We start from the raw sequence: 26,365 nt of genomic DNA on the forward strand, positions 1-26,365 counted from the left end.
TCCTATCTCTCGTTCTTGGACATCTTCGGTGTTTTTTGAGGCACTGCCAGGTTATCACTCCTGAGGCCTAGTCCTATGATTTACTAAACGAGGAACTTAATCATAATTCTGCGTCGTTTGACCGTCGTGGTCATTCGAGTGTCACCATGTTAGTCCCACATCATCAATCTGTCGCGTGCAATGACCGTTTTACTGACCAATGCTTAGGGCGAAACTCGTGGACGATCCTCAAATTAAATATGCGTCACTGCATAACCCTCTCCCTACTCAACTTCACGCCTATGTGTGGCCTTTCCTGATTATCTGGCCTGCCTTCTTCGCCGTCTACCTCTCCCCTGAGCGCTACGATACATACATTCAAGGACAAGAATGGACATTCGTCTGGTCTGGATCGATCATCACGGCGCAGTCCCTCCTTTGGTTGATGACAAAATGGAACATCAACATCCAAACCCTGTTCACCGCGACCAAGGCCCGATCTCTCGACTCTGCGCAGCTTATTAAAGTGATCCCGGTTGCCAACGCTGGCTCTGCCGAGATTTGCCCTCTGCATTGCGACACAATGGGTGGAAAGAAGTCATTCTCGTTCCTCTTCCAGAAGCGCCGCTTTCTCTACTACCCGGAGCGTCAATGTTTCGCGCCCTTGTCGTACGTCCTCGACGCGGAGCCCAAGCCCCCCGTCAAGGTCTTTCAGCAAACCCAGGGCCTGACCTCCAAGGAAGAAATCGATCGCATCCAGCATCACTATGGAGACAACACGTTCGATATTCCCGTTCCGACATTCGTGGAGCTATTCAAGGAGCATGCCGTGGCACCCTTCTTTGTTTTCCAGGTCTTCTGCGTTGGCTTGTGGATGCTGGACGAATACTGGTACTATTCTTTGTTCACCCTGTTCATGCTGGTTGTGTTCGAAAGCACCGTTGTGTGGCAACGTCAGAGAACCCTCAACGAGTTCCGTGGCATGAACATCAAGCCTTACGATGTCTGGGTGTACCGCCAAAAGAAGTGGCAAGAACTGACTAGTGACAAGCTTCTGCCTGGAGATCTAATGTCGGTTAATCGCACCAAGGAGGATAGCGGCGTTGCTTGTGACATTCTCTTGATCGAAGGTAGTGCTATTGTCAACGAGGCAATGCTGTCGGGTGAGAGCACGCCGCTCCTGAAGGAGTCGATCCAGCTTAGACCCGGAGACGACTTGATTGAGCCGGATGGTTTGGACAAGAACGCCTTTGTTCACGGAGGTACCAAGGTATTGCAAATCACCCATCACAATTCGAACGGAGAAGATGGGTCGGAGAATGCGCAGAAACTTTCATCCGGGGTTCCCCTTCCTCCGGACAATGGCGCTGTTGGTGTGGTTGTGAAGACCGGTTTCGAGACCAGCCAGGGAAGCCTTGTTCGTACCATGATTTATTCCACCGAGCGCGTCTCCGCCAACAACGTTGAAGCCCTGCTGTTCATTCTTTTCCTCCTCATATTCGCCATCGCTGCTGCATGGTATGTGTGGCAGGAGGGTGTAGCGAAGGATCGCAAGAGATCGAAGTTGCTTCTTGATTGCGTCCTTATCGTCACTAGCGTCGTTCCTCCCGAACTGCCTATGGAGCTCAGTCTTGCGGTCAACACGAGTCTGGCTGCCCTGAGCAAGTTTGCAATTTTCTGCACCGAGCCTTTCCGTATCCCCTTCGCCGGACGTGTCGATATCGCTTGTTTTGACAAGACTGGCACATTGACTGGCGAGGACCTGGTTGTCGACGGTATTGCTGGTCTCACCCTGGGCCATGAGGGTGCCAATGTTGGAAAGGACGGCGCTCACACGGAACTTGCCAAGTCTGCTAAAATCCCACTCGACACGACCCTTGTGCTTGCGAGCGCTCACGCTCTGGTGAAATTGGACGAAGGCGAAGTTGTTGGTGACCCCATGGAGAAGGCGACATTGCAGTGGCTCGGCTGGACTCTGGGCCGGAACGACACTCTCATGAGCAAGGCTGCTCAGCCCGCAGGCCCCCGCGCAGTTGAATCTGTGCAGATTAAGAGACGGTTCCAGTTCTCTTCTGCCCTCAAGCGTCAAAGCACAATTGCTACAGTAGTGACGGCCGACCGTAAGACGTCTAAGAAGACCAAGGCAACTTTCGTGGGCGTCAAGGGTGCTCCTGAAACTATCAGGACCATGTTGGTCAACACGCCACCGCACTATGAAGAGACCTTCAAGTACTTTACTCGGAATGGTGCTCGAGTTCTTGCCCTCGCATACAAGTATCTCTCTGCCGAATCCGAGTTGTCCCAGGGACGCATTAACGGTTATGTTCGTGAAGAAATCGAAGCTGACCTGATTTTTGCCGGCTTCCTTGTCCTTCAATGTCCTTTGAAGGATGACGCTATCAAGGCGGTGCGCATGCTGAATGAGAGCAGCCACCGTGTGGTCATGATCACCGGCGACAACCCCTTGACAGCCGTTCACGTCGCGCGCCAAGTTGAGATTGTGGACCGTGACGTCCTTATCCTCGACGCTCCTGAGAACGACATGTCCGGTACAAGACTAGTGTGGAGATCCATCGATGACAAGTTCAACCGCGACGTGGATCCAACTCAGGACTTGGACCCTGAGATTATCGAGACAAAGGACATCTGTATCACTGGTTACGCTTTGGCTAAATTCAAGGGTCAGAAGGCTTTCTCAACCCTTTTGCGTCACACCTGGGTTTACGCTCGCGTGTCCCCCAAGCAGAAGGAAGATATTCTTGTCGGACTCAAGGATGCTGGTTACACCACTCTGATGTGCGGTGACGGAACTAACGACGTCGGGGCTTTGAAACAGGCCCACGTTGGTGTTGCGCTGCTGAACGGATCTCCCGAGGACCTTGCGAAGATCGCGGAACACTACCGCACGACGAAGATGAAGGAAATCTATGAGAAGCAGGTGGCCATGATGCAACGCTTCAATCAGCCAGCTCCGCCTGTTCCTGTCCAGATTGCGCATCTTTACCCCCCGGGACCGCGCAACCCGCACTATCAGAAGGCTATGGAAAGGGAGGCTCAACGCAAGGGTGCCGCCACGCTGGCTACACTGGCCACGGCAGGAAACCAGGAAGAGCATATCCCCACTATCACCTCGCCTGGCGCGCAAGCTCTGCAGCAATCCAATGCCAACCTGACTCCTCAGCAACAGCGACAGCAGCAAGCTTCTATTGCAGCTGCCGGCTTCGCTGACAAACTCACGTCATCCATGTTGGAGCAGGAATTGGATGACAGCGAGCCCCCTACAATCAAGCTGGGAGACGCTTCGGTTGCTGCGCCGTTCACCAGCAAGCTGGCTAATGTTATCGCGATCCCCAACATCCTGCGTCAAGGTCGTTGTACCCTGGTGGCGACTATTCAGATGTACAAGATCCTTGCCCTGAACTGCCTGATCAGCGCCTACAGTTTGAGTGTCATCTACCTTGACGGTATCAAGTTTGGTGATGGTCAGGTCACCATCAGCGGCATGCTCATGAGTGTTTGCTTCCTTTCAATTTCCCGAGCCAAGGTAAGTTTACATCGTGCGATATCTATTACTTCGTGCACGTTGTGCTAACTCTCGTTTCAGTCCGTGGAGGGGTTGTCTAAGGAGCGACCCCAGCCGAACATTTTCAACGTGTACATCATCGGCTCCGTTCTCGGCCAGTTCGCCATCCATATCGCTACTCTGATCTACTTGTCGAACTATGTCTATTCCATTGAACCGTAAGTACCCTGTGCTTTTAATAGTCAGTTCATGTTACTCACATTGACCAGGAGGAAATCCGACATCGATCTGGAGGGTGAATTCGAGCCATCGCTTCTCAACAGCGCCATCTATCTTCTTCAGCTCATCCAGCAGATATCCACTTTCTCCATCAACTACCAAGGCCGACCCTTCAGAGAGTCCATCCGCGAAAACAAGGCGATGTACTGGGGCTTGGTTGCCGCTTCTGGCGTTGCCTTCTCCTGTGCCACCGAGTTCATTCCGGAATTGAATGAGAAGATGCGCCTCGTTCCATTCAGCACCGAGTTCAAAGTCACACTGACTGTGTTGATGGTCATTGACTACGCCGGTTGCTGGATCATCGAAAACGTGTTGAAGAACCTGTTCAGTGACTTCCGGCCCAAGGACATCGCGGTTCGCCGGCCCGATCAACTGCAGCGCGAGATGGAGCGCAAGAAGCAAGAGGAGTTGGAGAGTCAGGCAGAGAAGGAACGACAGAGGAAGGTCTAAAGCTAGAGTTTTGATTTTTTCTATTGGTTCTTTTGCGTTAGAATGATGTGGGAGTGGGTAGACGTCTAGACTATCTCTTCGTCGAGCATACTCAAAGCGCGTCGCTCGCTTGTGTATAAATGCACCCTATATTTTGATGCGTGTGGATAGAGAATACAACCATGTTTATTATGCAGATTCTTTTGTTGGATTGGACGTAACGAAGGGATGTTGGTCCACGCAGGGAATAGAAATGTGAGTCTACGTCCAAATTCACTAGAACATTGGCTGACCAAAGTGCAGGATTTCTTCAAGGGGTCTGATACATAGTTATCCATGGCGATGCACATGGCAAGGATCACAATCCTCGTCAGCACAACTCGAGAGCAAGAGAGAAACTCGCTGACTGACAGAATATCGGAGAACAACATGACATTCGAACATGATGCAAATGCGGCACAACAGTGCGGCTGATGATTACCACAATGTGCCACCTTTGACATCTGCAAGTACCATCTCGTTCTAAGCCTTTCCAGAAAACGTGACTCGCAAGTCTACCCAAATAGGGAATTTCATCACTTCTCTGGTGGTGGCTCGTGGTAAGGAGGCTCTCGCCCACTCCGAGATACATCATCAGAGTCCAGAACCAGCCTGGTGGTCTGGAAAGAAATCCGTTTCCACGGAAGGAGGCGTGTCGAAATGGAATGAAGGCATTTTTAACGAATATCGGACTCGGACGCGTTCCTTGGGCTCGATTCCGGCCAGTCGCGCCTCGTTGCCGCTGAGGTGTTGACGCCGCCCGTGATGTCAGAAAGGGATCATTGCTGTGCTATCCACCGCCACGAGGGATAATATAAGGCAGGTCGAGGGAGGCTCCAGAGAGGATTTGGTCTTTTCCGGATCAGATCAGATTCTGCGTATCAATCAGGCTGAGTCTCTTGCGATATCCGCTAAAAAAAAATAAATTATATTGTCTTAGCAAGTTGTGATAAACACAACAACGCAATCATCATGACCGACTACACCGATAACGCCGGAACCACGTACGGGAACACCAACACCTATGACACGACGGGCTCTACAACGGGCTACGGTACCACGGGAAGCAACACCTATGACACGACGGGCTCTACAACGGGCTACGGTACCACGGGAACCACCTATGACAACACAGGCTATGGTACCAGGGGCTACGGCACCACCGCTGGCACATACGGCACCACCTACGACAACGGCTACGGCACAACCGCCTACGATCCCACCACTGGAGCGTACGACCAGCACATGGACTATCGTACCGATGGCTCGACGAGGCATCACCGTGAAAGAGTGAATCCTAGCGGGACATATCGACACCGCGATGTCGATCGCCGCGATGACGGCACCGTCCGTGTCCATAGAGAATATGACAACCCTAATACCGGGACCAGCTACCACCGGGACTATGAGCGATAGAGATTCGGAGGATCAGGGGGATAATGAGGATAGCGAATGGGAGGAATGGAGATGGATTTTGGCACACGCTGGCAGTACATAGGGAAGATTGCATCTGGGTATATATGCATTTGCTGTGGAGGAGTTGAAAACTAAAAGAAAATTTTGGGGTTTCAAAACAGAAAAAAAAGTTGAAAAAGTGATGGAAAAACACAAAAAAAAATCAGTCTTTGTTGTTTGTTCTTTTTGTCTTGTTGTTTTAGCGATATAAAAAATATTACGATCGTTATGAACCCCAACCTTGAAACATTAGATAGACAGTAAGGCGATCAGCTTCTGAAATTAGGACCGAATGTAGTAATCTTGAAGCAATAACATGAGGAATGATACCTATGATGGCGGGGATATTTCCGCCTTAACGCCTAAGGCATTAATTATCTGCCTTAGGCTAGTACATTCCCCCTCGAATAAGCTCCGCAGCCTGATTGCCTGAGCTAGGCAGGATACGCTCATCATCGCCCTGTCGCCCCAAACCCGCCAACAAACCCGCCTAGTCTTACCACTTGTCGCGGGTCTATCTCCCATGCTCCCATAACCCGCATCTCATCATGTCCCGGAGGACGCTGGGTGGAGGTCGTGTCCTGGGCACTCCGAACGCTCTCGCTGCAGCAGCGTCCACGCCATCTCCGCAACAGAAGCCAAGCATCTTATCGCCGTCCGCCAGCAGCCTCTCCCTCAGTTCCCAGGCCTCCGCCTCCCAGTTCTCATCCGAAACGCAAGATCTCACTTCCCGGATTTCCTTAGAAAATGGCGCGACGTCTATATCTGCGGCCCCGGCGGCTGCCGGAGCTCAGCTTGCTTGTCCGATCTGCAATGAGGAGATGGTATAGCCTACACCCCTCACCTCAACCCTGTCCCGGCTTCCTATTTGGGAAACGAGTCACTGTGTGGTAAGCTAACAAGCTACAGGTAACCCTCTTACAATTGAATAGGTATTTGTTCCGATGCGCTGTATTCGCGACGCCTGCCTAACAATAACTTCAGACACCTCGATGACGTACATCAAAACCTCGAAGACGATCGGCAAGATGAAGTCAAGGATTGGTTTAAGGTGCAGATGGAAAAGGCGAAGCGCTTCCAGCCTCTAGCTGTATTGAATCAGAAATTGAAAGGTCTGGACGTCTTCGAATCGAACGAGAACAATCACCCGTCCGTTGGTGCAAGTCGGCCCGCCGGGCCCCAGCCGGGCTACAACGAGCCGCCGAGAGTACTGGACCCCGAAGACATCATTACGAAGGACCACTGGCAAGTTCGGGGATTGTATGATACCTGTCTGGAGCCGTCGTGCGGAAAACGCCTGAATGCCACGAATGGCTGCGTCAACTGTCGCAAGTGCGGGAAGCTCTTCTGCGAGGAGCATACCATGTACCAGATGAAATTGTCTAGATCGGCGCAGCATGAGCCTGTGAGGGGTTTGTGGTATAGAGTTTGTGAGACCTGTTATAAATCACGGGAAGGGTACAACGACCATAATGGTAGGTGTCTATAGTGTGGGTGGTTGTGACAGAGCAGTACTGACTCGAGTCAGGCCTCGTTCGCGATCGAATGGACGAATTCAAGGCTGTGAGGAAGCAGACCGTTGACAAAGCCACACTGGAGATTTCTCGGCTGGAAAAGCGATTGACACGACTCACCCAGCTATTAGCGAGTCTACCTCCGGATCAGATACAAGGGGGAAAGCGCTGGCCAATTTCATGGCAAAACGACCAACGGAAAGCGCTCGAGCAGACTATTGTTAGCTGGCAGGACGACTCTGGCGTACTTCGGTGTCCGTTCTGCCAGCAGGAGTTCACCAGTTATACCTTTCGCAGACACCATTGCCGAACCTGCGGGCGGGTCGTGTGCGGTGACCCTGCGACGGGATGTTCCAGTGAAGTTCCTCTTAGTATAACGCCTTGTATGTTATCCCCTTTGGCTCTTTGCGTTGTTATCTTACGCTAATCAGATGAAGTGGCCAAGGCGACTGGAGAGAAGTCACCGAATGCGGGTGCTATCAATGTCGACATAAGGCTTTGCAAGGAATGTAAATCGACCTTGTTCGACCGACGGGATTTCCAAGCAGATATCATGCGCAGACCTCCGGACGTCAGAGCGTATGAGAATCTGGCGCAGTTTGAGAGGGGCATTCGGCTGCTCTTGCCTAAATTTCAGAAGCTGCTCACAACTTTGCAGTATGTTACAAATCTCAATCATTTACTGCTATATCTAACATCATACTCTCTTACCAGAGATCCAAGGCGACCCCCTTCTGCGGCCCAGATTGTTGAAGCCTCGAAAGTCCGCAAACGACTTACTGATTCCTTCGCCCAGTATGATGTCGCAGCCAGGCGTATTCGTGATATGCCAACCGACTCACCAACACAACAGCGACTTCAAAAGGCCATCTACCAACAAGCCACTAACTTCTTGCACCTTCACATGCTTCCGCTGAAAGCGTTGCCCAAGATTCTCAAGCACGCAACTCCAAACGGGCGACCTGCAAGCCCCGCCAACTCAATTGGGACTCCGACTAATCATGCCGTGGGTGGTCACCGACCAAGGGAGTCGGCACTCGCGTCCATCAAGTATAATGGTATAGCTGCTAGCGGGAGTAATACCAGCCTAGCAAGCGACACAAGTAGCGCCGTCTCTGCTCTGGAAGCGGAGGAGAAGGCGCTGCGTGAACGCCTTATCGTCCTAGAAGAACAGAAATTCTTTGTCTCGGAAATGATTGCAGACGCAAATAGACGTCGCAAATTTGATGAGGTCAGCAGCCTCGCCATGAATGTCGAGGATCTGAGTCGGGAGATCGACCGCATCAATGGCATGCTGGCTGCTCTTGACTTTGAGGGCGTATATACCGGCAACCAGCTTCGTGCATAGTCCGAAGCTGGTCCTTTGCTGCAGTTACGCTGCATGTTTCTGGATTGAATTGTCTTGCTTGCTATATCTGTCCGGTGGCTTACTGGTTATTGGATTCAGCATGGCGTTTCGATATTGCATGGCATGAGGCGTTCTGGGTATAGCATGCCCTATGGGCTTGTATCTATTGTGATTACTTCAAATTATAGTCAAGACCATTCGAGACCTCAGTTCTGGACATTTGTCATAATTCCTCAGATATTTCCGACGAGCTACTGAACGCACGTCATCACGTGAGCGATCTAGGACACGCTGCACCTTAATTGGAAGACTGGTCCCGGTGTACCTCCTAGGAATGGTTCTTTTGCCCTCATTTATCGGGAATCAGTCGTTGGGGAACCGTTCCATAATCATCGAAGCTCAGGCCATACCGGTCACGGTGGAAGAAAATCAAATCGTCAAGGGATATATGGCTTGAAGGCTGTGGATCTCGCAACTAGTATGTGTGGGGGCGATAACAGTTTTAGTATAACCTGACTTAATCTAGTCACCTGGTCACACAGGTCTAGAGTATACTACCCTCCGCATAGAGGCATGCAGCTAGGTGGAAAATACATTAGCTGAACTGTGTAGCAAAGCAATAATACCCACTACTAACATTCGAACAGGTCATACAGAACATCGAGGCAGCCACGAGGTATGTAGCCCACCCAAATCTGGCCAAGATATTACGAGTCATAGAAATCATTTACTGTACTGAAGAAAATATCTCCTCCCACACCTCCACCGACTGCGCCAGAGTATCGTGATCTGTTGCATCGACGATCGTCGAGACGTAGTCAATGGCCTCCAACCCCGGTGCTCGCCAGCACCCCTCAAAGTACTTTTGGCCCCGACTGCCCACCAAGACATCCTTGGCGGCAAAGTACGTCCGGACACTCACCCGGCCACCTGTGGACCGTTCGCGGCCCGCCAGCGTCTGCATGCAGTGAGCATAGTCCGAGCAGGCCCCCCAGCTGCTACCATCGCCCTTCCGAAGACACTGCAAGGCCTCGCTATTCGCCCCAACAGTGTCCTCTTTATACATAAACCGGAGGGCGAGACGAGCGAGCTCCGCCTGTTCAGCGTGCGGCACGCCATAATCACGCTCGACGCGCCGCCAATTAGCATCGAAGAACGAGCGATCCGCCGCTTCACTGCTCTGTGATGACATCCGGCGGACCACAGCCCCGCTCGACGCCAGCACGGGGCTAGCCTGCGTTACGAAGAAGCGCGGGATGAGGTGCCACATTGCGAATGCCTTGGTAGGCACGTACTGGGCCATTTGCATTACTGTAACGCGGGAATGTGCGAGATCAACCCACGGAGCTATAACAGAGTACTGAGTTATACGTCCTCTTTTCTGTGTCTTGTTTCTTTCCCTCGTCTTCAAAGAAAAGAGAGAGAGGTAGGGTTGAAATACCTAAGAAAGCAATGACAGGGCTCACAATCTCACGGCACTGCGCCCACGTATTGAGCAGATAAATGGTTCCAGCACTGTGCGCCACAAGACTGACGCGCGGAATACCCAGATGCGCCAGCAGGCGTGGCAGCATATCGACCCAGACGGCGATGCGCTGGGTGAGTGGTACATCGGTCGACGCGCCCATTCCAGGCCGGTCGACCACGAGCAGGCGCACTCCGGCGCGCTCCGCGATTACGTGCATAGGGATACTGAGATAGCGCGAGGCAAACATACCCGGTAGGAAGAGCAGTACGGGGCCTGTGGTGCAGCCTATGTCGGCGAATGTGATGGTGAGGGGGCCATAAGCTGTGTCGAGAATGACGCGGCGATGGAAGCACTTGCTGGAGATGAGGCTAAGAGGATCAGACATGATGACTTTGGTATGATTACAGACGTTTGTACACAGTGTCAGGGATGGACATGTTGAATTTTCGATGATGATTTAGATATGATCATAAATATTTGTTCATAAGCTTAGGTGTGCTGACACTGATAGACGGCTGCCTGATTGTTAGGGTTTGATAATTTGATGCCTGAGATCTGAGGTGTCTATTCTCTAACCCTAGAAATCAAGGCAGTCCCAGTCGGCTTTGTTGGAGCTTGGATGGGTTCAATCATCTGCAAGCTATTGCTTTCCTTCATTTGCTCTTCATTCATCTGATTAGAACAGGATCATACTCTGCTTAATTTAGTAATGCTATGAGTAGTAACAATGTCACTCCAGTTTAGACTTGTGAGTTATGAACAACTATGAAGAGGTGTTAATGAGATTGAAGTATGCTACCACTCTAGTCATAAAATTTTAAAGTAGCATAGCATCCTAAGCCTGTAGGAATGTAGAAGTTATAATAAGCTTGTATGGCTAGTAAGTGTTATACCAAGAACAAACTAGGCTTTCATGTATCCATATTACACCTATGGCCTCTGGCGCAATCCTGCTGCTTGGAGCAACTTGGAAAGGGATTTGAAAGAGCTCAGAAAGTGTTCTGACCGCGAGGATCAACCAAAGCAAGGGAAGGTGCTTCATGGTGAGCAATACTCAGAAGGATATGATATGTTAACAACGCATTCTCCTAGTGTGGTTCCTAGGAGAAGATATAACGTGCATATATTGAGCAATGTTGAGAGTTGGTCATGATCGCTTAATGCTGGACTGCTGACCATCAGGAAGACGTCGGATGCCTTCGTGTTGTTTTATCCTCCATTTAATTCAGTGCGTCTTACCAGATTAGTGCTCAATTCTATAGTATGACAGAAAGCAGGTTCACAACTTCCCTGGGTCCTACCCAGCATTTCCAAAGATGACTATGTTCGAGCCTGGGATAGTAACGCAGCGGAGACGTCCGGATGGTAGTCATGAAGTTAATATCAAGCAGGAGGTTGACGCAACTTTGCAAAGGAGCTAAGTACTCCGATGAGGAATATGATAAAGGGATAAATATTATGTAACATTGCTACAGATATGCATCCTGTATCCTCTAAGTAAGGCATTTCATAGTCAGGAGTCATTTATACTTTCAACCAGCTACAAAATTCCATTATCATCCACCGATCTCAACCTGCTTCTTTGCATTGAACCAACTGCCATTACTAACCCCATAGTTCCAATGGAGCCAAAAGTATGAGTCTCTCACAAAATATGCCATTCACACTAACTTTATCGCAGGAATTTGCCAGGAAGTCCCAAGCCCACCATTGGGGTAATAATCACGGGTCTTCCATGAACAGGCTCAGTATAATATAGCCAAGTAATGTGTTATGTCCAAGTACAGATTAGGAATATTTAACTGTGGTACGATTGACTTATACTAAATATAATCTTACAGATATCCCGGGAAAACTTAGAAACGAGAGGTCTGTTAGAAAACCAAGTGCAATGCAGAAGAACATACAATGCCGCAAAACCGATCATGATGTGCTCTAATGATATTGAAAAGGGCTGATATCAATGACAACAAGCCAGTACAATCTATCCATTGAGCAAATTACCTATCCTGTTGGCGAATGGTCTGAAACAATTGCCGCCATCTACAATCAATAAACATAGTTCGGCGCGTAGACTAGGCGCCTTTGGAATTTAGTGGCCGCGAGCCAATTGTTATTAATCGACCTCCCCTCCTTCTCTCCGCAGGGCGGCAGGACCAGGAGGAACCGGTTCTATAACGATTTACCATGTCAGCAATCCTTCGGCGTCCTAATGCATTTCTGGTGTCTTTGAAATGTTCAGTTGGCAATTTTATTTCTCCTTCACCTGGTATCATTAGAAGAACTATGACTTCAGCCCCACCACTTCGGCCGCGTCAATTTCCTGCATCCGGATTCGTCAAACTGGACCCCTCAGAGAAAATAGAGAAGGAAGAACTTCCCTTTTATGTTGCAGAACGATACTACCCTGTCTATATTGGTGAAGTTTTTGCGGGAAGGTATCAAGTCGTCTCCAAGCTCGGGTATGGCACGTCTTCCACAGCCTGGCTGTGCCGAGATCTTCAGTGAGTACCCACTGAGGTCATGAGAGCGTCGCATATATCTGATTATTTGCAGAGACCATAGTTTCTACACATTAAAGATATGTGTTCAGGGCCAACAGCCTAGTAATGAGATCAGTGTTTCCAAGCATTTAATGAAATGCAGTGAACATGTTGGGAAAAAACTAGTTCGTCTAGTCCTTGATTCATTCGAGGTCGTCGGTCCCCATGGGAAGCACACTTGTTTGATTTATCATCCCCTTGGGATGAGTTTCACTGAATTCCGTGACTTGCTCCCCGAGAAGAAGTTCCCAAAGGACCTTGTTCAGAGGAGCATTCAACTCACCTTAATTGCCCTGGCTTTTATGCATGAAAACAATGTTATTCACACAGGTAAGTACATAATCAAACCATTAAAGAGGCAATGCTCAGTATTCTTAGACATCTCGTCAAATAATATACTCTTTGGAATCGATGATCCTTCTAATTTTCTCGCAGATTGAAGAAGATGAGATGACGAGACCAATTGCTAGAAAAGTCCTGGATGATCGTCATATTTACCTCTCACGGCCACTGCCGGTTAGTACAGGCTTGCCTGTAATTTCCGACCTTGGTGAGGCTCGAGTTGGCAGCGGAAAACACAGGGGAGATATTATGCCCGGAATATACCGGGCACCGGAAGTGATCTTAGATATGGATTGGGACTCCAAGGTTGACATATGGTCAATCGGTGCCATGGTGAGTTTCCTCCCTATGCTTAATTTGCCCGCTGACAGAATGTCCTAGGTTTGGGATTTAGTCGAAAGCAGTCATCTTTTCTTCGCAAAGAAAGATCATGTCCTGAATGATGAACAGCACCTAGCAGAAATGGTGTCACTCATGGGACCTCCCCCTCAGGACTTCCTGAAGAGAAGTGGGAAATGTCAGCAGTTTTGGGACATGCAAGGTACCTATTTTTCCCTCCTGACCATTCACTGTTCTGACATCTTGTTGCAGGTAAATGGAAAGGCTCTGTGCCTATACCAGAGCAAACGCTAGCGACGAGAGAGCGGCAATTTCCTGGAGAAGATAACATCCTCTTTTTGAATTTCTTGCAAAGGATATTCCGCTGGTTGCCGGATCAACGGCCAACAGCAGAAGAGCTTGCATATGATGACTTTTTAATGCAACCACTACTGGAATCCAGGGCCTAGAGTTTACGTGTGATCACCTTGGACACATTCCTTCTGGTTGGAGGGAAAAAGGCCCTTTACTCATGGATGGTCCAGCTCCTTCAGTTATGAGAAAGGTTCTTTGCCATAGGTTGTAGGGTTGCTGTAGTGTTAGTCATTATTAGCTCTGGATATGCTGGATTACGGGTTCTCTTTTTTGATCTACCTACCTCTCTCGTTTTTGTGTTTCGCTTTTGGGTAGGGGAGGGCGGCGGGATAGTGGTTGGGACGAATCCGGAATGGAACTCTCAGCTATTCATGAGTATTGCTACTAATGTTACATATTGTCTTATATAATCAGCCACAAAATTGCATAGAGGTTTTAGCAGATAACATAAGCTCTAGAGTTATCGGTAGAAACTAGAATCTTGTATGTCATGGTCTAAATGCAGTGTGACTTGGACCTGAACAGAGGAATATTCCAGTAGCCCTAAACACCATGTTCCGCGCCAGTCACTATCAGCCAGCCGCGTAGGCCTTAAATGATACGGTCAGAACTATACCTGTCTATCCTGTTGTTATGAGGCCCATGGTGAGTCTTCTGTGGTTCTTTTGATTACTGTTGGCCGCCTTCCGCAAGCAATCCTCTTCACCTGCAGAACCATGGGTAGTATAACAAGTACCATTAAGTAGATAAATGACAAGGAAGAAGGTTGCATGAATCTCATCTGGCAAGCGAGTTCATAGGGCTGTCCACATAAATTATGACAAATGTTGTAGTTGTAAAATATATATGCAGATATTGTATATGTTGGTGCTCCGATGAGCGACTGTCTGTAACCTGACCCTTGTCTCTTCTCCCAGTTGTTGCAGATAAAGCAAATCTGCGATGATGGATAAAATTGATACCGAAATAGCTCCATCAAAGGAGACACTTGACATATCCGACACCCCTACATCTGACCTCAATTCACAGCCTCTCTCCGAGAATGAGGAATCCCTTCCCCTAACCACGAAAAGGAAAAGCTTCTGCAGCAGCTCAGGGAAACAACCACACATCATGAGTTAGATCCAAACTTTCCTGTTGATTTTTTCAACCAAGTCGCTCCTGCATCAGATAAGGAGACCGCAATTACGGACGTGTCTGCCCTTCAAAACACTCATAATCAGCTTTTTAGCAACTCTCTGTACCAGGAAGTCCAGGCTGTTATAGATAATACTAATAACCCTGAATTACCTGTGAACGCCATCCAAGCCTGGATAATGGGAGTTACATTCACTGTTCTCAGCACAGGTATTAACCAATTTTTCTCTCACTATCAGCCAGGAATCAGCATAAGCGCTTACCTCACCCAGGTGCTATCATACCTAATTAGGGTGTTTATGGCTAAGACTTTGGTGGCAAAGCATATCAATATCTTTAGACAGCACATCAGTCTAAATCCTAGACCCTTCAACCAGAAGGAACATATGCTCATAACAGTCATAGCTAATGTAGCTTATAGAGATATAGGCAATGCTAGAGCTATGGCGCTCATCTTCCAGGCACTGAAACTAGATATATTCTATAGCATAAAAGTATTGGCTAATAGCACAGGATTCCAGATCCTCCTAGCCTTGTTAATTTATCTAACTGGTTTGGATGTGCTGGGATCCTGAGATAGTTTCTGGTTTATCACCTGCCATGCTATGGCCAGTTAATTTAGCTTAAATCACACTAAAAGCCGCAACAGTGACTTAACTAAGAGTATTAGTGGGATGGGGCTAAATCCCTAGCCAACATTTAACTAGAATATTCTGTCTTAAGGGATCCTATAGTGACTCCATGATTCTCACTAGTAAATAGGGCATTTAGTACCTTCGCTGCTGGATTCTTGATTATTATTCTAATTTATTTCATGAATATCTAGGGCAGTGCACATCAGCCCATTAATTTCAACAGAGTATTTAATGGCACCAGCAACATCTACAACATCAGCCGCGTACTTAACTCAGACTCCCCTCAACACCAGGGAATATATGGCCTATAGACCACCATACATGAATGCACCATCTGCCCTGTAGTTCTCATCTATATGGCACTGCATCACTGCTTTGGCATCATAACAAAATAAGCACGGCATTCGAGCAGAAGCGACCAAGTGCTTTATAGGATGATATCCCCAGCTGCTTGATGAGAGCCTACGGGGAAGTCCTAGAGTAGTGGTATTTAGCAATCCTGGCTCTCTCATTCGCAATGGGCTGCATAGCCTGTCAGGTATATAACACAGGGCTACCAATCTGGGGCCTCATCATAGCACTAGGCATCTCTCTGGTCCTGCAGCTCTGCCTTAGTATCCTCAAGGCCGTCACAAACACCGAGCTCAGCGACAACGTGATCGCGGAGTTCATTGCCGGCTATGTGATTTCTAACCGACCGATCGCGAATATGATCTTCAAGGCATATAGCTCGGTGACTTGCTTGCAGTCGGTACAGTTCGCAGCAGATTTAAGCTGGACATTACATGAAGATCCCTCCGCGCACCATGTTCACAGCCCAGATCGTGGCGACGATAATCGCCTCGTTTGTAACTATTGGCGTCAATGCATGGCAAATGGCAAATATCCCCGACGTTTGTACGAAAGATCAGCCGTCGAGGTTTACATGTCCAGGTACGTCTTTGGTCATGCCTGTCAAAATCGTTCACCCTCGTATATCTAAGAGTAATTATACAGGCACACACTCTTTCTTCAGCGTATCAATAATATAAGGACTGATCGGACCCAAACGGATGTTCAACAATGGGAGCATGTACCAAGCCCCTCGAATACGGATTCCTCATCGGCGCTCTGCTCCCCATCCCCTTCTATTTCCTCGCAAAGCGCTACTCCAAGTCCTGGCTACGCTACATTAACATTCACGTGATTTTAAGAGGAGTAATGTGGGCTCCTTACAATTTCAGCTATGTCTGGCCTACAGTTGTGGTTGGGTTCATCGTCAACTACTACATCAAGCGGAGATACTCGGCGTGGTGGAAAACATATGCCTAGGTGATGATCTCCTCCTTCAGTTTTGGAATAGCAGTGGCAGGTATTTTTATCTTCTTCGCCTTGCAGATGACTGGATTGGTGGGGGAATACTGTGTCCTACAGTGGTTGTGATGCGTCTGAATGTACTCTGTCAGATGCACAGAACGGTTGAGATAATATGATGGGACTGTCTGCCAACCACAATAGAATTAATTAGTCACCAGTTCTATTGTGTTGTAATTCTGGATCCTGGGAGATACCCATAAAACAATGCATTGATTTTAGGTTCGGTGTCGTATGATTCCGGCGTGGCGACGCGGCCGCAACAGGAGCAGGCGATTTTGATGTACCACTTGACACCACGTATGACAGTAATTGCTTGGTTGACTCCAATATGGTAATAGGATCATAGACAATCGATTCGCTCGATACGCAATGAAGACGTAGCTGACTCCATGGGAGAAGGAACATTTTTGGTTTATGGGGTAGTTGTTGATTACTTCATTGAGGTCTCATGAGTATGGTGGAAATCATTTCAGAGAAGACTTCATGTTCTATAACTCAATCTACAATTGCAAAAGGTATTCATAGTGTACCACGACCCAGAATGCTAATTTATATTGAATACAATGCAGTCATGGCCATGAGTTCATGCCATCCTGGCCCACAAAGCGCCACTGCCGATCGGCCGACACTAGAGGCTTGGCTACAGGCGTATAACTAAGCTTGAGCTTATTTGAACCAACAACTCTTTCTATTTTTGGGTCTGTAGACCATCCGTTTTGACTCGCATCAAAGGACAACGCAGGCCAGTCCGTCTACTTACTTTTCAGCACCAAGTTTCTACTTTTTGCCATGCCTATTGCTTTGCTTGGCGAAATTTCCGGTTGCCCTCTCTCCGCCTTGATTCGTCCAAAGGCCCCAACAGCCATGGACGAGCATGATCAGAAGCCTAGAATGGTCTTCAGGAGTCATGTTATGCCCAGACTCCACGTTCTAGACATGCTTGGTGGCCACAGTCGTGTGATGAAGTTCATCGTCATAGAGCTTTACTATCATCTCAGACAATATGCATTGAATACTTAAAGGACCCAAGTTCACCCAAGCAGCAACCTAACCTTGGACCATCAAGACCATCAGTATCAAAGCAAAGAGTCTATAATAATACGGTTGTAATCAATTCAAACATGAAGTCACCACTCTACATTCTCACTGTTCTACTTCCCCTTGCCCTTGCCATACCAGCTCCAGAACCTGACGTTGGCGCTGAATCCATCGAGGAGAGAAAGAACGGCAACGACAACAACCGGAATCGATGCAGCAAGAACTCACAGATCCCTTACTACAGGTATCCTTGCGACGGAAGCGATAGGATGGGAAGCTATAGGAATAATGAGCATGTTGAATACATTTGCAAATACAAGTGAGAGATTTGTATTCTCAGTGGGTATCTTTACTAAACAATCGCAGGGGCTGGTATAGGACTGGAAACAATTGGTGGGTGAAGGGAGGCGAAAAGCCCAGGGATTGCGGTATGTATATCTACCGAAAGGATCTCTGGTTGCGACATTGACAATGCAATAGACCAAGGCAATCGGAATTGTTTCTGAGGTGGGAGACTATCTGTAGGGTGCAAGGCTGAAATGAGCACTCCCCTATTGCGGAGCTGATCCCTGTCTAATTTCCCTGAGATCTGCAAAAGGTTCTCAAAAGTTATCTGGTAATTTCTTGGATGGGATTGATGGGAGGCTACATGGGGCTTAATGCTAGACAAACTTAGGATTCTGGCGCTTATTTACTAATTTATGTTGCCTTTGAATGCATTTTTTAGTGATACTTAACTACTTTAATATGTGTTCCATGGCTCTAAACATATTTTATGAAAGTAACATAGAATAAGTGTCGAAGTCGGTTAAAAATATTTTCTCTAGATTCCGTTGATTGGGGACATGTCCTTAAGGTCTGACCATTCAGGCCCTCTTCCAAGGCTACCGAGATTGCCCGTCTCCTTACAGCTCTTATGCTCCGAGAATGAGGAAAGACGAATGTGTCACTAAATCAGTTCTGGCATAAGCGAGAGGCCAGCATAAATCAGTGGAATATTACAGAGATATTACTGCATTGGTAGGTACTCTTAAATCGAGGCAGCGTGTCTTTTAGCTAATTTGGATGTAGACTGACGAGCGCCAGAAGAGTATACATACTGTGACGTACGCGGTACACCAAAGCTTGGTTAAATAGGATAAGGAAGTTGCATACTACTATGTAATACATACTCTTGCTTCCATCGTGCATTCATGGAATGCATTGATGGCGAAAGACTACAGTATATAGAGGTGTAATGCCTGATGGAAAAGAAGCTGAAGAGAAATCATTGATTTATAGCGATGAGGTCATGTAAGCCGCATGCGTCTAAATGTAATTGAGATCTGGTTTCACCGCACCAACATATATTCCAAGGTGTCGCTGACAGCCACAAACTCAACTTTGGTCTCTAGACTAAGTATTGCGTCTAGCGCATCCGCATGGTGTCCCATTACAGGGAAGTGTACGGAGTACGTACGGAATCTGGGGAAGTCAATGAGGCCCCGAACCGAACAAAGCGGGAACTTCCTGCCAGTAGTACGATGGCCCGCCGATTCCCTTAAACCCTAAGTTCAGCTACTTTAGGCTTATCTTCAACCGGCTGTCCAGTGAACACAACCAGAGTTTAGGCACTTATCTCCGACAAAGCCGCCCATTTTGAGGGCCGGAGTAAGTGGTCATGATATGTAGCTTACACAACTTTTCACCAGACTTGTGATGTAGAAGTAATGGCCATCAATTTGGAAACGACTGCCCATGTGTCCTTACAACCTAGGACTAGTGTGAAAATAAAGTTCAGAAAATGCAAAGACATTCTTATATCATTCTGAACCATATATCTATTCCACGCTATGTAGTCAGCTACTATAGATTCAAGTTCAGGAAGCTAAGTCATGATGTAATGCAGAATTGTAAGTTTATTGTCTCTCAACATATAGATCGTCCTATTAATGCTCTGGACTGTCTTTCCAAATCAGTTATAGGACTATCAAATCCTTTCAGGCACTCCCGGGATACTTATGGCTGAGGGCAGTGATTTCCTGTAACCAAGTCACCATGGCTTCGAACCAGAACAGCAACCTAGTATCTTTTAGGAAAGGCCTGGTGATGATTAGTTGGATCTTGACATTTGTTCGTGTCATAAATTGCGCAAATTCGATGTCCTTCCAGTCTGTCAGTGAAAGCTCCCATTATATTGCCCGGGAGTATACTAACTATGATTCGACTTGACAAGCGACCGGATATCCGCGCCCCAGTTCTCAATATCAGCATAAAAAACGATAGTCTTCTTACCCCGGGTTATCTATTTCTCACTCCCTATGGCGTAGATCTGCCGGGGCCCTATATTTTTGACACTTCTGGTGTTTGTGCATTACCCTGCTCTGATTTCGTGACGGCTCTGACGTGGCTAGAACCTTGTATGGAGCGGGGCTAATAGCTCTGCCACTGATATTTTCCATGACCTCCATGTCTGCCCTTATAATCGATCAGACCACCTCTGCTATTATCAAGGAGTTCAAACCGAGGGATATGCAAGGGGTTACCATACAATTTTGGACGACGCTTACAAAGAAACAACCACTGTGCAAAGCGGGAATGGGACGCTTCCCAGCGATTTGCATGAAATGAGAGTCATTGATGGAAAGACAGCACTCATAACAATATACCAAACAGGACCTTACAATCTCTCAGCATATGGCATAGGTCCTGAAAAGGGTTGGGTTATAGACGGCGTGTTCCAAGAGGTTGATATAGAGACAGGAAAGGTCTTATTTGAGTGGAAGTCGCTTGATCACGTTCCTCTTTCGGCTTCCCTAACCCCTCTACGGTTAGATGGAGTGGTTGGTGATGGCCGGACTAACGGTAGCGCTTGGGACTATTTTCACATTAATTCGGTTGATAAGAATCACGAAGGCGATTACCTCGTATCTGCAAGACATACCAGCTGCATATACAAGATTTCCGGCAAGAATGGGTCCATTATCTGGCAACTGGGCGGCACTCAATCTTCTCTCCAGCTGAGAGGTTACAATTTCTCCTATCAACATGACGCCCGGTTTCAAGAGGAGAATGAGACCACGACAATTCTCTCTTTCTTCGATAATGCAAGCAACAAGCATAAAAACACATCATCCACTTCGTCCGGGAAGATTATCTCCATCGACCACAATACGAACACCTCAACATTGACCAGACAATACCATGCCCCTGGCAGCGGCCTGCTTTCTATTTTCCAGGGAAACACCCAAATATTGCCAAACAAGAACGTTCTGATCGGTTGGGGCATCCATCCTTCGATTTCGGAACATACCGAGGACGGCACTACAATATTCTTTGCTACATTGGAATCCCCAGATTCACAGAATTACCGTGCATTCAAGGCCAATTGGACTGCAAAGCCAAGTGACCCTCCTGCGCTTCGAACATACAGTGCATCTACAAACTCAGCAACCACCTTCTGGGTAAGCTGGAATGGAGCAACAGATTTTGACCACTGGAGAATTCACGCCACATCCCCTGCGTCGGACCAGTTCATGCCTATGGACGCGGTACATAGCCAAGGCTTTCAGACTACATATACCAGTTCAAGCTACCACCCTCGGGCTTTTGCGGAGGCCATTGCAGCCAATGGGTCGAGTATGGCAAATTCCTCAGTTGTGGATACATCTTCAGCACTCCCTGGGTGAGGTTAGGGGTGTGTAGTACACTCAACTGGGAGGATACTTATGTGAACTGTCGGAAATCTATGATGGTCGACTGAGTCTTAGGCTTATTACCCAAACCCCATATTAATATCCTAAAGGCATCTCATTGTATATGAGCAGATACTTCTTATTTAGCGTAATGATTCAGCGATTGCAATCACGGGAACTCCGTACTTAACTATGTCGTACATGGGATGATGTTGCTACTGAAAAACTTACCTATGCAGATTCTCCCAACTGTTGGCGGTGTTGCATCTATACATGAGTCGGTAAGCCCGACAATGTAGTGTATTGGACCGATAGCGCAGGGTTGATTAGAGCTCTTTTCTAAAAGGTAGGTAGATGTGAACGTCCTAAAGGTCAGACTCAAAATTAAGAACACTTGCAATGACCGATGTCCACGCCCATCCTATAATGCTGGCCCCGTTCCATAGTGATGTCAACCTTCAGCCCGTCCTCAAAGATCAAAACAACATCCGACCCCCCGAATTGAAAATAACCCAGCTCTTCACCTTTATGTAATTTTGCGCCAACTTCGGCAGTGAGAATGACTGATGATACCATGGCCATACCGACAGGTAACACGGCAACCAGACCAGCGCCTGTATCCAGCACGATCAGGCCTCTAGCTTGGCAGAACTGGTAGCCTGTCTCGTTGCGGACACTGAGCACTGCGCCTGCTGTGTGGCCGACTACGTTCGTTTGTGCGGCTCTATTTGGTATAGCATCCCTTCCTGGAAGGCTGGTAGCATAAACCTGCATATAGTTTCGCCCGACAATCGTTCGGGCCTCCAAGACCGTTCCGCTGACGGGTGCATGTACTCGGTGATAATCATTCACGTCTAGGAACCCATGCAGCCACGTTCCATTGGCGAATCGCTCCGTGTACAATGAATCATCGAGCAGTTGAGCGATCCGCCACTTGAGTCCTTTCGTGGTCACGGTAGAATCCGCCGAGACTGGATAAAGTTCTTCAAACACGAAGTCGGCGGGACATGTTACAACTGAGTTGTCTCCAACGGCAGCAATGGGGCGTCGGCCGGGCTTGACGTTGCGGCGAAAGAATTCGTTAAATGTCCTCCATCCTCCTCGAGGTTCGATGTAGTCTTGTATATTGTACGCAGGGCTTGTCCTGAATGTATCCAGTGATGTTGCGGAAGCAGGTGAATCCATAAAAACTCCGATCTCCTTGCTGTATCTCACAATCCAGTCTGAGAGCCAGGTTAGTTTGCCATGCTGGTCTTTTCCCGGCTCAGACAATGGTCGAGTTGGGCCCTGATAAGCGGCGACAGAGGGCTGGTCGAGAACAAACCACACTTTACATATCCGGGAGAGAAAGTCCTTGGGCTGTGCAGCTTCACTTGGTATCCAGTAAAGCTGGTCGTTGATGAATCGAAAGTACTCTTCTAGACATTGAATGTCCTGCATCTCAGTTGTATTGTGTGAACGGGCTGTGGTGATTGCCTCTTCAAAATCGGCTCTCCATTTCGAATCTGACATAATCCATTCTGCCAGATCCCTAACAAGGTGTGAATAATCATCCTCGGTGTAGGAGTCTGGTCCTGGGCCTAGAAAGGAGGATGTAACTTTTGTCAATAGCTTAGTGAACATGATTCTTCGAAGTGGTAGTTTCAATCGGGTGCCTAGATCGCTACTTGTGGGTAATTTACACTATTATATATTCTCATATGTTATTGTGAGCTAGATGCGACTCGGCGTGAGTGTAGTCGATGGCTGACTGAATCTTACCTTATGATGACTTTTAAGCTACGGTCATTCCGAGCGCTGCGGTCCAGTATTAATGTACATATGACTGGTTCAAGAAGAGCTAGACTGTTCCTGTCTAGTTAGCTGCATACGGCCATCTTGGGAGTGTGTTCTTCAAAGGCGACAATGTAATATTCCAGAGGTTCAACTGTTACTCTCAGCTCTGACAATCATTACTCCCACCCGATACCACGCTCATTCAACTATATTAACTAGGCCCACTTAAATCACTGAAAGGAAATACTGATACGAGCTACAACCTGCTCAACATGCCACTCATAAATTCATTCCAAGGTGGTTTCGTCTCCCCAGGGACAAACTTGCCATGGGGAGGTCGCCACATCGGCCAGAACCGCAGAGGTTGCATTTTCCCCTCCATATCCTTCCATTCATCATCGGGTCTTTCAGCGTGAGGCTCTACCGCGTGCTTACGGAAGGGAATAAAGCCGTGTCGCATGTAAATCGGCACCCCCATAGCCACCACAGATTCAAGCCACGCTTCTATTCCGAGTTCATCTGCCCGCCGGCATGCATCAGCGAGAAACATGTCGGCAACTCCTTGTTGTCGGTATTCTGGAAGGACGAAGCCAATAAATAGGTCTATCGACTTGTTAATTCGCAAACTTTCCAGATTTTCTCTCGGCGCACAACTTACAAACATGCGGTCTCTGCATGAATTTCTCATGCGGGGCTGTAAATATGCGCAGGCACTCATCGATATACCTCCGCTGGCTACCGGCAGGATACCAAAACGCAGACTGATGCCCATCGTCATCCTTTTGAGGATTAGGGTTCTTCTTATGGACCTTCATCAACAAGCCGCCGACTATTTTGTTGTTATTCTGTGTGTCAATGGCCTTGGTCCACACTATGTCTGGATCATCGCGAGACCACTGGCGTTGCAGCTCGACCAGACTTCGAAAGGCTGTTTGCTTTTCTGCCGCAGATTCATGGCCAAAAATAGGATAGAAAAATCTGAAGATTGATTGTTGGGGATGCTCGAAGCTCGCTACCTCGCAGGCAATTAATTCCTCGAATTCGTCCGCCTCATGGTGGACTTCAGACAACTGGAAGCGCATCTTCTTTGTCGATATCTGCGTTATCTTGTCTGCTGTTAAGAGCAGAATCAAAGAATGTACAGCCTGGTACTAGATAAGCCTTGTGAGTCATAATACACATTTCTCAAATATCACCACTCTCTGAATAACTACATTCAGCTATATAGCAAATCCAATATTATCAGCATACACGTGGACCAGATTAATAGGTCGACAGGTTAACAAGAAGTAAGCACACCAGGTAGCCCTCATTCTCAGTAAGCGCTCTTACAATAGAGGCGTTCTCAGCTCAGCCAGCGCTGTCCATATCTCACCACGACTGGTCTGAGTCAGATCGCATCATCTCCCACTTAGTAGAGCTTACCAGGCCTAAGTAGGAGTTTAATTCACCCTTAAATGGCTATAATACTACACGATTAAGACTAGAATACTATCACTGGCCATTAGCAGGGTGGGTGGACGTGTCAGCATTTAGAATATCAAAGCCAACAACCCCGCAGGAAACATAGCAGATGACAGAACTGTCAGCTTTTGATCTCTTTGTCTGTCGCTATGTTTTATCTTCGGTCGCTATACATCCTCTATTGGTGGAACTTTATGAATCCCATTCCTACGTAAGCTTACTATAATACTAATTGCATTTCATAATATGGCCAGCCCGTGAAAGCAATTATGAGCTGTTAGGCCAACTGCTATTGAAAGATGCAGAACAATCAGCAATTATTAAGACATATAGATAATGAACACATTAGCTGGCAAGTCACCATACTGAGATAGAAGAGGATATCATCTAAGAGGACAGGTACAAGAAAGAAGTTCTCAAAGAAGAAACTGGAGTCCTAACTAAGCAGAACTCCAGCCAGGAAAGCATTGGTAAAAATGGTTCAAAGTAGTGGAATACCCGTTCTTGTAGTATCTGCTGAACTTAACAGTTGTTCAGCTAGGCATTGAGATTTTACTTGGTGCTACTAATATAGGCTGTCACTGACATTAAGTGTCCCCATGTCAAGCATAAGATGCAAGGGTACTATGACTCCTCTGCTTACGCATACATCTTCCATATAATAGAGTAGGAACTGTTGTGGAGCGTCTTTGGTCATGAAACTCTCTATGCACTAAGAATGCATATTGGAGTTATCAGGAAGGAAAAGCTAGGTGACCTGGCAGCAGAAGGAACCTGTCCTGGTCACCTCTAGTAATGGTTCGTTCGGTGTACTTCTCATTTCAAGCTTTGCAAGTATATTTTCTGACAGTAGTAAGCGATCTCTGCATCCTAAACACCAAAGAGATATATGACGACTAAGGAGTACAGGGGATGATTTGACCCAGGCGACAGATCCTAAGCACAAGGATGAAATGCACGAAGACCATCACCCAGCAAAATTAGCCTGGATAGAGCTCTCAAAATTATACCCCCTTGGGAAGACCTTAGCATAGATTGGACCCGTTGATTGATCACCTTCCCTCCACCGCTTCAACAGGTCATTGCTCTCGAACGCCTTGATCGAATCGTCCGCTGTCCCGACCGTGACGTGTGGGCTTGCGTTCGCACAGGGGAGCGGTCCATCTTCGCCGTTCATCTTAACCGCGAGAGCCATGATTCTCTGGTCCCAGACCAGGTGATCTGGGAGGATTTCCCCAGCACCTAAGCTAGGGGTGAGGTCTCCGCTGCCCTCCCGACTGAGCGCCTCTTTGTAATCTGCTTTGTACTTTTCCCAGATTGCAGGATTTGCGGTGCGGTCATTGACATGGATAAGAGTGGCGTGAAATTCGGACTGGATTCGGTTGTTTTGCTTTAGGTATTGGTAGAATTGGGCCTCTTCTGGGTCCGCATGCGCGAATGCCCCGTCGACCGCTGAGGCAAACGTCGCGGGAGAGGAAAGGCGTAAGGAGAAATAGACTACTTGATCCGCTAGCTTCTCTGGGTCTTCTTTTGGTTGGGACATGATGAGAAGCTGTTTCCTTGGTGTGCGTTGGCGAATCCCCTGTTGCTGGTAAACCTGGTGAAACTTGTGGGAGGTATATACGGAAATACAGCTAGGAGCTAGATAGGATGATAGAGACTTTCATTGAACA

At 47.8% G+C, this 26,365-nt stretch overlaps 10 protein-coding genes across 10 annotated transcripts, besides 1 other annotated feature; 6 read left to right on the forward strand and 4 right to left on the reverse strand.

Moving 5' to 3' along the window:
* Positions 1 to 199: 199 nt before the first annotated feature.
* Positions 200 to 4,231, forward strand: NFIA_063460 (ion-transporting P-type ATPase SPF1; the record flags this gene model as incomplete). The annotated part of the gene is made up of 3 exons (XM_001263081.1): positions 200 to 3,523; positions 3,584 to 3,720; positions 3,772 to 4,231. 3 exons carry the CDS (start codon positions 200 to 202, stop codon positions 4,229 to 4,231), a joined length of 3,921 nt encoding a protein of 1,306 aa, XP_001263082.1.
* Positions 4,232 to 5,221: 990 nt separating this feature from the next.
* On the forward strand, positions 5,222 to 5,665 carry NFIA_063470 (uncharacterized protein; the record flags this gene model as incomplete). Its single annotated transcript, XM_001263082.1, has 1 exon — positions 5,222 to 5,665. One exon carries the CDS (start codon positions 5,222 to 5,224, stop codon positions 5,663 to 5,665), a length of 444 nt encoding a protein of 147 aa, XP_001263083.1.
* Positions 5,266 to 5,377: a microsatellite.
* A 587-nt stretch (positions 5,666 to 6,252) lies between the features above and the next one.
* NFIA_063480 (putative vacuolar segregation protein (Pep7)) lies at positions 6,253 to 8,566 on the forward strand (the record flags this gene model as incomplete). The annotated part of the gene is made up of 6 exons (XM_001263083.1): positions 6,253 to 6,528; positions 6,614 to 6,636; positions 6,689 to 7,179; positions 7,233 to 7,601; positions 7,650 to 7,875; positions 7,933 to 8,566. The coding sequence occupies 6 exons, from the start codon at positions 6,253 to 6,255 to the stop codon at positions 8,564 to 8,566; spliced, it is 2,019 nt and encodes a 672-aa protein (XP_001263084.1).
* A 727-nt stretch (positions 8,567 to 9,293) lies between these two features.
* NFIA_063490 (alpha/beta fold hydrolase) lies at positions 9,294 to 10,419 on the reverse strand (the record flags this gene model as incomplete). Its single annotated transcript, XM_001263084.1, has 2 exons — positions 9,294 to 9,913; positions 10,008 to 10,419. The coding sequence occupies 2 exons, from the start codon at positions 10,417 to 10,419 to the stop codon at positions 9,294 to 9,296; spliced, it is 1,032 nt and encodes a 343-aa protein (XP_001263085.1).
* A 2,749-nt stretch (positions 10,420 to 13,168) lies between these two features.
* NFIA_063500 (uncharacterized protein) lies at positions 13,169 to 13,707 on the forward strand (the record flags this gene model as incomplete). Its single annotated transcript, XM_001263085.1, has 3 exons — positions 13,169 to 13,252; positions 13,301 to 13,460; positions 13,511 to 13,707. 3 exons carry the CDS (start codon positions 13,169 to 13,171, stop codon positions 13,705 to 13,707), a joined length of 441 nt encoding a protein of 146 aa, XP_001263086.1.
* A 2,194-nt stretch (positions 13,708 to 15,901) lies between these two features.
* On the forward strand, positions 15,902 to 16,695 carry NFIA_063510 (uncharacterized protein; the record flags this gene model as incomplete). Its single annotated transcript, XM_001263086.1, has 2 exons — positions 15,902 to 16,317; positions 16,608 to 16,695. 2 exons carry the CDS (start codon positions 15,902 to 15,904, stop codon positions 16,693 to 16,695), a joined length of 504 nt encoding a protein of 167 aa, XP_001263087.1.
* A 3,689-nt stretch (positions 16,696 to 20,384) lies between these two features.
* On the forward strand, positions 20,385 to 21,446 carry NFIA_063520 (arylsulfotransferase family protein; the record flags this gene model as incomplete). The annotated part of the gene is made up of 1 exon (XM_001263087.1): positions 20,385 to 21,446. One exon carries the CDS (start codon positions 20,385 to 20,387, stop codon positions 21,444 to 21,446), a length of 1,062 nt encoding a protein of 353 aa, XP_001263088.1.
* A 390-nt stretch (positions 21,447 to 21,836) lies between these two features.
* NFIA_063530 (phosphatidylserine decarboxylase) lies at positions 21,837 to 22,964 on the reverse strand (the record flags this gene model as incomplete). Its single annotated transcript, XM_001263088.1, has 1 exon — positions 21,837 to 22,964. One exon carries the CDS (start codon positions 22,962 to 22,964, stop codon positions 21,837 to 21,839), a length of 1,128 nt encoding a protein of 375 aa, XP_001263089.1.
* A 520-nt stretch (positions 22,965 to 23,484) lies between these two features.
* Positions 23,485 to 24,310, reverse strand: NFIA_063540 (uncharacterized protein; the record flags this gene model as incomplete). Its single annotated transcript, XM_001263089.1, has 2 exons — positions 23,485 to 23,831; positions 23,887 to 24,310. 2 exons carry the CDS (start codon positions 24,308 to 24,310, stop codon positions 23,485 to 23,487), a joined length of 771 nt encoding a protein of 256 aa, XP_001263090.1.
* Positions 24,311 to 25,659: 1,349 nt separating this feature from the next.
* NFIA_063550 (uncharacterized protein) lies at positions 25,660 to 26,235 on the reverse strand (the record flags this gene model as incomplete). Its single annotated transcript, XM_001263090.1, has 1 exon — positions 25,660 to 26,235. One exon carries the CDS (start codon positions 26,233 to 26,235, stop codon positions 25,660 to 25,662), a length of 576 nt encoding a protein of 191 aa, XP_001263091.1.
* Between the last annotated feature and the right edge of the window lie 130 nt (positions 26,236 to 26,365).

This window comes from Aspergillus fischeri, genomic scaffold (assembly GCF_000149645.3).
Source record: "Aspergillus fischeri NRRL 181 1099437636252 genomic scaffold, whole genome shotgun sequence".
Classification (NCBI taxonomy): Eukaryota; Fungi; Ascomycota; class Eurotiomycetes; order Eurotiales; family Aspergillaceae; genus Aspergillus; species Aspergillus fischeri.